At 30.8% G+C, this 11,660-nt stretch overlaps 1 protein-coding gene across 1 annotated transcript in view; it reads right to left on the bottom strand.

Moving 5' to 3' along the window:
* Positions 1-2,691: 2,691 nt before the first annotated feature.
* LOC100163716 (disintegrin and metalloproteinase domain-containing protein 10) overlaps positions 2,692-11,660 on the bottom strand; it is a 94,379-nt gene continuing 85,410 nt past the window's right edge. The window contains exons 6-14 of the mRNA XM_001945568.5: positions 7,365-7,489; positions 7,146-7,274; positions 6,891-7,059; positions 6,561-6,730; positions 6,299-6,466; positions 6,084-6,211; positions 5,784-5,898; positions 5,521-5,655; positions 2,692-4,981 (exon numbers count right to left, since the gene is read on the bottom strand). Of these exons, the coding sequence (XP_001945603.2) occupies positions 3,827-4,981; positions 5,521-5,655; positions 5,784-5,898; positions 6,084-6,211; positions 6,299-6,466; positions 6,561-6,730; positions 6,891-7,059; positions 7,146-7,274; positions 7,365-7,489 (2,294 nt within the window). The 3' untranslated portion in view covers positions 2,692-3,826. The remainder of the gene's footprint in view (positions 4,982-5,520; positions 5,656-5,783; positions 5,899-6,083; positions 6,212-6,298; positions 6,467-6,560; positions 6,731-6,890; positions 7,060-7,145; positions 7,275-7,364; positions 7,490-11,660) is intronic.

Here is an 11,660-nt window from a genome sequence, read left to right as displayed (position 1 = left end):
TATTATTTAGTTATTTATAATATGATATTATTGTATAACTTTACACAAACACACGCACCTTTAGACGTACAACCGGGAACTTGATAAAATGTTCGGCGCGATATTTATTACTCTAATTATCAGCTCGGTAGTTATATAACTCGTACAATAATTAACCCACACTAGAGTTAATTAGAAAAGTAAAACCATTATATTGTTACTACCGCCCTGCATTTGCATGAATTCGTTTCGCATTTTTATTATCATCGCCCAAGTACACACGCACGCAAGTTGATGGGGTTATATACATATATAGTATATGAATACCGTTGGCAGTATATACTATATACCTACTCCGACCTGCACGTATAGGCACAGCCTTATTATGTGTATGCAACAAGGAGTAATCAAAATTTAATCAAGTCCAAATCACTATTTCGGAGAAGGACTTAAAGGACTCGTTAAATTCGTAGGTAGCTATAGGAGGTAGGTCCACAAGCGTTACCCGATAAAAATATTGTAACACACGTGTTTAGGTAAGTATACAATCCATTTAATGGTCATACAAAATACTTAGATGGTTGGACTTGGACATACATTTAAGTAGGGTATCACATTTTGTTTAGTATGAAATCTTAAAATAATATTAAATGAAATAAAAAATAATAATAATAAACAACTTAACAAATCACAATACTGCACAATCGGTACATTGTTAAAATATAATACAATCGGTCTCGTAAGTGTAAAAAATAATCTAAAAACTAAACTCGCATGGTTACGCGTAATATATCACGATTAAGCATAATCAGTAGTTTACGTAAAATTAAAAAATAATAATGATAAATCAATAAGTATTACACATTTCGAAGCTTATACTCAAACAAATATAAATATACGTAGGTTTTACACATCATAAAAATTACATAAGACAACTTCTTACAATAATTATATTTAATTATTTTATAAGACGACACATGTTAAATAATATTGTAGTTTTTGCCGTCCAAAATAATTTTATGTCTTATTCGGGTTTTTAATAATAAGAAAAAAATTAACACATAAATAACTCTCACACGCACACAAAAATGTTACCAAGTGTAAATTTTGGCACTGAAGAATGTATTCAGCAAAGTTAAAAAAAATAGCGTGGTCATTATAGGAATGATAAAATCGTATGTATAACAATGTTAAGTTTTATTTTCAAGTTATTACTAATAAAAAAGTGTTATAGCGTATGTTGTTTTTTTTTTTTTTTAATGTAGTAAATAAATAAAAAAAACAACAGTGAAATGATTTTATTAACATGTGTTAATTTAGCTATTAAAAAAATTATATGACTACTCTAAAAAAATTCTTTAAAAATCCGAGAATTTGTTACAATATATTTTTTTATATACAGTTTTACATTTTAATGTATAGTCGTCAATTCTATACGATTGACAGACACTTATATATATATAGAGATAGTACGCTATATTATCATTTATAATTTGTAATTTTTATGTACAAATATTATTTTGAAATAAAACAAAATTTATAATATTAGCGTATAAACGACATTGCAGTAGGAATAAGTATATAAAGTTGAGCTATTTATTGAAATGCAAGAAACTATAATACATGATTATCATTCTGATTGATATACACACATTATTTTCTATATTATTACAGTAAAAATATCAGTACAACACAGCCATTGTTTTGTAAATTTAACGTTTTGTTGAACAAATTGAATAAAAAATACTTCAAGGTGTCGGTTAGTCAAAAATATAAACCAAAATATTGTGTAAAAAATATTTGAGGAAAGTACTTTCATTTTATCGATGAAATTAAAATTTGTTCATCCACAATATTCATTAAAATGTAATATTATTCTTTAATTATTACGAATATCGTGATGGCGTTTACATACATTTATCCATCTAATATTTAGAAATAAATATTAAACAGTTAATTTGGCAAATATTTGTATCGATTAAAATAACATTCGTGTTGTAGTTAATAATGGACATTCGGCACAGCGAATTTAATTTTAAATAAACAAATAAAATTTAACTTTGTTAGTAACTAAAAAATATTTTATTTTATTAGCTTAATAGTTATTAGTGTAGGTATGGTAGTTATTTTTATCGATTTAGTTAAATACTTATTTAATGGAAAACACACATTTAAGTAGGTATAGCGGCGAACAATAAACAATGTAAAAATTTGTTCATGTTAAACATAATAATATTATTATCAAATATGCATTTATGACGTGTGTTTTATGAGGAAAACGATTGAAATGGAAGACTCCTTATTGTTATTATTATAATTATTATGTCATAACAGAATCAGAACGAATAACCTAACTGACAGCATACAAGTTGATAGACACTCTAACATATTATATTCTTTGTATAGTAGTTCATTTTTTCCCTTATAATATTGCATATAGATTTTCATTTTGAATACTAAAAAATAAAATTTAAAAAAAAGGCGAGGTTTGTTCCTATTACACGAGGCAATAGTGTATGTGATTACATGCACTGTTGCCGTCACGTAGTTAAATAAATTACAAAAATAAAAAAAAACTTAAAACAAAACAAGAGATCTTCTATAAATAATAAATAATATACATCCGTACGACAAAATAATTATACACAATTTTATATTCTTAAAATTATATGACGGCGTTAATAATATTATTACAATAATAATAATAATAATAATAATAATAATAATAATAATACTGACGATTTGGATAATATTATTTGATCATAATATAATATATTATTATATAATACGTTATTATTGCACCGAGGAGAAATGACATTATATTGACGTTGCGCTAAACTCGAGATGAATCAATCACGACGACGCGGGGTCGTTTTATTATTATGTTATGTTGTTATTGGGGTTAGTTTATAGTAATAATAATAATATGTAGAAATAAAAAGTTCTGTAGATTTTTCAAACCCACTGCAGCCCGAAATGAACTGTTGTTGTTCGCGAGGAAACGAAATAAAAATGGTCGAGGATGATGAGGAAGAGGAGATGGAAGAGAGAAACTCATTTAATAATAAAAATGACTATAATTTCGTTTATTACCTATATACAACAAACAGTGTGTTGCATAATAATATTTATGATGGATGCGTTTTCGTGTTTTTATAATATATTATTATGTTTCGAAATCTCGGGCTATGCCTATATATAGTACATAAATGGAAAATGGAATAAGAAAACGCGTAAAAAAACAAAAAAGAGTAATACACTCGTCGATAAAGAGACGGTTCGAAGTATTATTATTGGCAATGTAAATTTTGCATATTAGGTAGTTAATTTTTCCTCATTTTCGTTATTATCGATTATTATTATTGTTACCGACGGTGCGCCAAAACGATATAAAATTACAATTCGACGGTCGTTCGAGTAAAGCGAAACGAAAACGCTACGACGTCGCAAAAACTGACACACGCGCGTATTTTTCCGATGACCGATTTTCGTGTCCACGGCGATGAAATATTATTATGTCCACGACTAATTGGCGATCGGAACACGGTAGTGACCTGTGGACGATAATATTATTGTATACGAAAACGTAAGTGTGTGGGTATTGGTGGGTGGACGGGTGAGGGAGTGCTTCGGGACTGAGATCACGAGCGCCGCCGTGGTAAAGGCTACTGGTTCTCCGCGGTTCCGATTGGAATTCGATTAACGAGATTTATACCACGGTTAACTACGTTGATAACCGTGTTAGACACCGCGGTCGTAACGATGGCGGACGAAGAATGCCGTAATAATAATATTAACATAATTTCAAAAAAAAAAAAAATCGTAAAATTACCTCGTCGCGCGCCTATCACGTTTTTTCGTCTTTACTACTCGCGTTATTGGAGGGCGCGGGACAGTTGTTGTTCGCCTGCTGCTTGTTCTCGGTGGACGGGAACCGCATCAGATTGCTGTTGCCCGACGTGCTCGGCTGTTGCAGCGACTGTTGTGGCACGCTGTTCCGCTTGGACCGGGGAGCCTCGTCGGTTTTCGCGTCCACGCCCGCGAACGACTTCCTCTGTTTGTTCGGCGGAGACGCGGCCACCGGGAATATCGGCTGGTGGCCGTCGTGTTCCGTGGACGACATGCGCAGCAAGTCGATGGCCGCGTTCTCGTAAATGGGCTCTGGTGGCTGCAGTCTGGTGGCGGTGGCCGCGGCAGACGCGTTCTTTGGCTCCTGCGGGGTGACCCGGCTGCTACCGCCGTTGTTGACTTGCTGCTTCTTCGCTTGTTGCTTGGCAGCACCGGTGGCGCCGCCACCTCCGCCGCGCGCCCGGTTGGCACGGATCAACAGGGCCGCGCGCTGCTTGGTCCGGTCCGGCCGTTTGTCTTTCGTCAGATCCGGTTTGGACTTACTGAGCTTGACACTAAACTTGAACGGGGGCTTGTACACTACCTGCAAACTAACTTGATTGTCTTTGTTTTTTGGTTGAGCTTTGACCACCGGTCTGGGCGGTTCAGGGGGGTTCGCGAAACCGGCCGGCGAAGACTTTGACTTTCTCAGAGTGCCACCGAGAGCCTCGATGTGATGCGAGTTTAACAGCCAATTGCGAACCTTGCCTAGCGGATCGTCTTCGGGAGTTTTCTTGTTCGTCACGAGCACTTTGTTCTGGGCGACGCTGTAGTCGATGACACCTTTTGATTTCTTTCGCCTCGTCTTCCGTTCTTTCTTTTGGGCTCCAGGGCCGACTTTTTTGGGTGAAGACGTCTCCGTCGTCGACTCTTCCTCCGTTGCGACGTTCTTGCGACTCTTTTTCGCGGGACTGTTGTTGTTGTTTACGTTGCGCTTTTCACGTACGCGTTTTTTCAATGGAAGTTTCGAACGCACGGCAGCGGGATGAACGGTAACGTTTTGATTGTCACCGTCAGCTGGCAACCGGACAGTTTCTGTGGTCGAGCTGTGGATGATCGTCACCGATTTTAATTTTGGATCCGATCGTTTTCCAAACAACCGCGTACTTAGAACCTAAAAACGTGTAATTGTAATATAATAATAAAATTGTAATATTAGACGCTGTTAGTTATAGTAGTTGATAATAATATAGGTACGGTTTTAGTATATCGTAATCATATAACGACTACGATTTCGGTAATTCAAGAATTTATATTGTTAATAATAATAAATAATACTATAAATATGGTTTAAGCCCTAAAGTGTCTATGTATTAGGATCTTGTAGTCTACCTACATTGCGGAATTAACTGTAGGATAATGTAAATACTGGATAAGTAAATACTGGATTTTAGGATCTGTATTCATACACACAATGACTTACAATGTGAATTCCGAATAACCTGAACACAATGTGCGCAATTGTATTAATGAAAAAAAAATTAATAAACAAAAAAATCAATATGAAAATTAATTTACATAAAACATTAAATAATGTATATTTGTATTACGTTGTATATAATAATTTTATAATATACATATATACTATATATGTATTGTAGGTATTTATATTACCATTATTATTCATTAAGTGTAAAAAAATGATAAACGTACCAGCATTAACAGGAAAGAGGCCACTATTAGACCAGAATAGTACCAATGGTCTATAGCCCATTTTTTAAATGAGGCAATACTTTCTTCAGATAACAACAATTTTCGAAGCGTTGCTAAAGGTCCAGATGGATCAACCTAGACATAAAACCGATATTATTTAATATAATTGGTTTTTTTTATTGTTTTGATTTTTCCATTTTAATATATAAGGTATCGAATATACTTTAGTTTTTGAAAATTAATAATAATTACGATATACATACCTCTCTACATCTTTGAAATACATCACAATATCCATTGTAGTCGTTGCATGGAGTACCTGGCTTAGAATACATATCTGGTATGTCGTATGGCACGTTATTCCAAGAATATGATGACCTAATTAAACGAATTATTACAAAAATAGTAATTAGAATTCTGTTTTAATATATAGTTTTACCCCCTTTACTCTCAAGTCGTTCTGTAATATTATACAAATTATTGTATTTTGTATTACCCTTCGTATTAGTGGTATAAAAATTATAATTGTAATTACCTAATAGCAAAATAAAAGTTTTACTCACAAACAAGGTTGGTTTTCACCGGGTAGTTTACAACACAACTCGCACGCTTTAGTAGGAGAGTCCTGAGGGGTGGGTAAACATTGGCAGGATTCGAGTCCATATGCTAGACATATAGATCCAGTACATTCCTAAAAATTATAAACAATTAAGTAAAAAGATTATAACATGGTAAAATATAAAAACAAATGTATAGGTATTAATTATTATATACTCACTCCCATGTAACACACAAACTCTTCATTGCATACAGTCTTATTCGGCTTGTTGATAGAAGCAGGACAGGTAGGAGTCATGCCATTGCAGTAACTAGCATCGCGGCAACCGTTGTCATTGCGGCAAAGTTCTCCTATTTTCAAATTGCAATCGTTCGTGCAACACGGTCCCTAAAAAAATTTAAAGAAATATTTATTTACTATAATATTCAGACGAGCTGCAGGAAACGCCACTGCGGACTGAGAGTTGAACAATTATGGGTACCTGTGAAGGGCTACAGACACTCTTTGCCGTCAATCTACACGGCGGTTCTTCGGGCGGAGAGTATCTCCTTTGAGGGAAACAACACGCATCTTTGCAGTCCTCTTCCCATCCGCAATCGCACTCTTCGCCAGGTTCAACAACGCCGTTACCACAAATCGATGTTTGCGGTTCTGTAACAATAGAAACGAATAATATCGTACAGTGTGTATAGGTGCCTTTACGAGTAATATGTATACAATAGTAATACATCATATATACATAACCATTTACGCTCGGCGATGTAAAAAATTTTTTTTAAAAATAATGAAATCTAATCTGAATTATGATTACCGGTAAAACATCCTCTAGTGCTCCTGGCTTTGACATTTAGTACAGGATTTATAGCGGACAAGCTACACGGCGAAAACCTATTATTATTTTTCTTGTCGCCCGAAGTCGCTCGAGCGAACATAATATAGTTGCCGTCGTCACCGCCGGGTGTACATATCTCGGGGTCGTGCTGCAAGCATATCCAGTTAAATTAATGGGTGAAACATAAAAACTAACAATGAATAAATATTGTTTATTCAATTTATATAAACTAACCGGTGAACCAAAGTTATGGCCAATTTCGTGTGCCAGAGTAACGTGAGACACTGCGGAAGGTACGTGTTTTCCGTAATTCAATAGCGTCACTATACCGGTGTTCAAACTTTTTAAACTACCCCGGTAATGCTGAAACACAAGTTTAATCATAATTACTATTGGCTATGGGTTTTTGTTTTAAACGTTAAACCGTCGACAAAATTCTATATAGATACTCACTCCATTTTTTTCGCATACACCGCCGGCGTTCTTCAAATCCCCAGTCCACGCCAAACCCAAAGTACCCATTTCAAAATCTCTGTACGTGAACATGTAAGCCAAACAAAAGGCATCGTAATCTTCCTCTGAAAACAAAAATCAAACTTGATAATAATTATTAATGTTAGTATATAAGTAGCAGGTGTGGAAAATATAAAGTTTTTCTGGACGAGTTTGAGCAGTTTTGGATATAAATATATAATTTAATAATACGTAGTACCTATATAAACTGACGTGTAAATATATGTATATTTATACCTATAGTATTATATTAGGTATAAATAAAAAAAACCTTTCGAAAAAAATCTCATTAGGTATTTATTATACATAGGTATTATCTTTAATTTTGATTATTTTACCGTTGCAAAAATAAATACGTTCCATCAACTACGCATATTTTATAAACTAGTTTATACTTGTTTAAGTGGATTGACAATTTCTGATAATTTTTTATGATCGATAAACACAATCGAATGTATCAGTACCTGCTGGTACCTATACACAGTAAATATAATACATTAATAGATTTGAATTGATAAAAGAAATTGCTTGTTATTCAAACATTATAAAAGTATGGATTTAGACGAGTTAGAAAAAAAAATATACACTAATTTAGAAAAAAAATAAAGTGCTGATAGAGGAGTTGAGTACACAGCACGAATGACGTGTTGAATTTGTGTTGTGATATTAAACTTTAAAACAATCATCATCAATCGTTTACTGGTTTTGAGTAGGGTTCGATTAAAACCAAGCATTTGCTTAAAATATGTCTTTATTTATTTGAAACTTATATCTCTGTGTTTTTCCTTACCCTTTTGGAAATTATGAAGAAAATCGCAAAGTGATGTACCTTTATAGTATATATCTATATTATTCTATGTGAATCAAATTACCAACAAAACTCGATTTCCAATCGATAAAGCACTACTGGAAGCTTTAGATGTAACACTTTTTCAGAAAGTTTTCACTGTAAAAGATAAAAATACAAAGAAAAACACCATTTTTCTTTTTCTTTAAATGCTATACCATTTCTCGATTCACAGAACCTAAAACGTCATTGTAAAACTAATGTAATATTCCATACTGCTGAATTTCTTATTGATTGTGTATCATCTAAAATGAGTATTAAAGTTTATTTATTTACAAAATATTTAATACAAATAATTTATGATGATTTAAACAAAATAATCTATATTAAATCATTTAAATGTGTAGTAAATTTAATGAACATAGGCTACCTACGTGTACCTATTATTGTATACCTACTATCGTGCAATTTTCGTATGTGGTATTTATGAATTTTGTGTTCGGTATTATGTTTGTGGGATATGGCAAGTGCCGCAGAAAATATAGTTATTAAAAATGTGAATATGAGAGACAATAGAAGGAAAAATCAAAATTAAAATAATATTATTGTGAACATGTTGATTGGATAAAAAAGAAAATAATAAAAAAAAAAAAGAAAAATATAGTACCTATTGACCTAATGATGTAAGCACAGCCTACAGGTATTTTGTAGAATAATCGTAAAATAAAGGAATTTTGTACTAAAACATATTTAAATGTACCTCTTATCAATATCAATTTTACTGTAAGTGAATTGCTGAATAGCTTGAAATGTTTTTTTATTGATATAATGTTCCAAAATGTAATAATCATAAAAAGAATATCAGTAACTAGATATACATAGTCACTGTTTAATAGTATTATGAAACGTGAGAACTGAGAATATTTTTTTTCCTGTTATTACGATAACTTGTATCATACGTTTTTTGCAATCATATTTCATTTACATAGCAAGATTTTCAAATGAAATACGTTAACATTTTTGTATTATTGAGATTTCGTTTCTGCGCGTTACACAACTCATAATATATAAAATGGATATTTTTTTCGAAAATTAAAAATATTAAAACCTTATTGAAGATAAGTGCTATTATTTCATTCATTTTTGGTTATTCTTTATATTTTTTTGACAGATATCTATAGTAAGTATGTTATAACAAATGAAAACCAGCACACAGTTTGAACTTTTTAAATGTACATCTAAAAACGAATACAAAATAAACTGTAATAAAAAAATTATCTGTAGGGTATAAACTATAAAGTATTTTAAACCTTCAAAAATTTGATTAGGAAATATCATATATAGGTAATCATAAAATAAAATAATATTTGGTGAAAAAAATAATGAAATTCGTAACTTACCATATTATAAAAGTTCCATGAATTATTATTTATTAGTTAATGTCAATTTCTAGTAATTTATTAGTTAATTTTATGAATAGATTACCGAACCAAAAATCAAATAATTCATGTTATTTAAATAATTATAATATTAATCATTTATCATAATAAGTGATTATTTAATTTTTTTTATTTGTGAAAATTGTTATATAAAATAAATAGGTTAATCCAGCGGTTCCTAAACTTTTTCCCATTGCTGCACATTATTATTAGTAGTTATAAGTCACGGCACACTTTGGATAAATATTATCTACTTAGCGAATAATACGTATATAATGAATAATGATGTCGGGTTAGGTAATAACTAATAATATTATTATCTCTCGATAGCTGTACAGTGTACTTGTATATATATTTATCACAGAACTGTTCTGTGTATTATACATTTTTGTCCTTCCAACATTAAATGATAATTCGTTCGCTCGTATAAAACAGTTACGTTCAAACCACACCACGGCAAGCCCAAATTTGATTGAATTTGGGTTTTTCGCACTAACAAATATTAAAAACAAGAAACGTGAACGAATTTTATCAGTTGAACAAAAAATGCGGATGTGTTTATCGTCAATCCCTCCTAGAATTGAACTATTATGCAAACAACATCAAGCACACGTTTCACACTAAAATTTATAATTATATATCTTTTTTTTGTAATTTTAAAGTTAATTTTTGTATTAATTATTTTTAATTGTATTATATATTTTAATATTTTGAAAAAAAATCATTTTATGTTTTTTTATAAAAAAAGTCCAAGTTGTTGCGGCACAGCTTTCAAATTTCACGGCACACTAGTGTGCCGCGGCACACCCTTTGGGAAACACTGGGTTAATCTAATCTCCAAAATATTAAAATACGTATGATTTACTCAGACACTCAGTTACAACTTATAAGTTATAACAAATAAGTTGTTAAGTATTATTATGTTGTTAAAGTGTTATTTTATGCGTAATTAATACACGATTTTATAACAGTTTAAGAAAATAACGAAAAGATCGGATATAGAACAGATATTAATATAAGTGTTGGGTACTCATTTCATTTCAATAGTTTTGAGTTTTCGAAACTAGAGGATGGAGAGTGGGACGTGATTTTATAAGAAATATTATATCAATGATAAAATTATTTCATCTAAGAAGTAATTTTGAAAGTAATTTCAAAAGTTTATAATTCTATATTACTTTAATATAAATAGTCGAAAAGTAACATTTACAATCTTGTAACCAAAGTTTTAAAATTGTAAAACGAATATTGTTTTTATAAAAGTACCAATATACTTTAACACAAAAGCGCCTTTTATACCTAGATGAAATAATACTTGTTGACTTTAAAGTATTAGCCTTAAAGAATACTAACTGTGTTAGGCAAGTATGAATATTGCATTTGTTATTTTCTCATTTCATAAATATGATGATTATGAGAATGTACCTAGGTATTATTTTTCTTTAACATATAGCTTACCGGCTAAAAGATAATAGAAAGATAATAATAAGTACTGTTTATGAAGATAACAGTTTTCTAACAATAAGATTATACTAAGATTATTAACAATATTTAAAATTTACCTTAAGATTTTTATTCTTTATAAAGTGAAACAAATATGTATTAACTACCTATTGAGTAGGTATTCAATCTTTGAATAATTATATTTATTAAAATATTGAAATTTTAAATAAATTATAACTATAGGAAAAGATTCATGTTTCAAATAATAAATATGAAACATAAGACTATACAAACCTCTAAAGGTACGGCATAAGTATAGAGAAACATAATATTCCAAATCTATAATTATTCAAATTTCCTAAGATATTATTATATATTATAGTTATAATAATATATAATATTATTATCATTTATACTCAAATTATCATATAATAAATAGTTACGAACAATTTTTTTTTTATATATTTATTAAAAATATTTTTACGATTGCAATGTAAGTAATACTCTAGTAATTATATACAATAATACTACAGTATTAAGAGGATGTCAGCGCACCAGTTGTTATTT

This window comes from Acyrthosiphon pisum, chromosome A1 (genome assembly GCF_005508785.2).
Source record: "Acyrthosiphon pisum isolate AL4f chromosome A1, pea_aphid_22Mar2018_4r6ur, whole genome shotgun sequence".
Classification (NCBI taxonomy): Eukaryota; Metazoa; Arthropoda; class Insecta; order Hemiptera; family Aphididae; genus Acyrthosiphon; species Acyrthosiphon pisum.
This window is presented reverse-complemented; position numbering and strand designations above follow the sequence as displayed.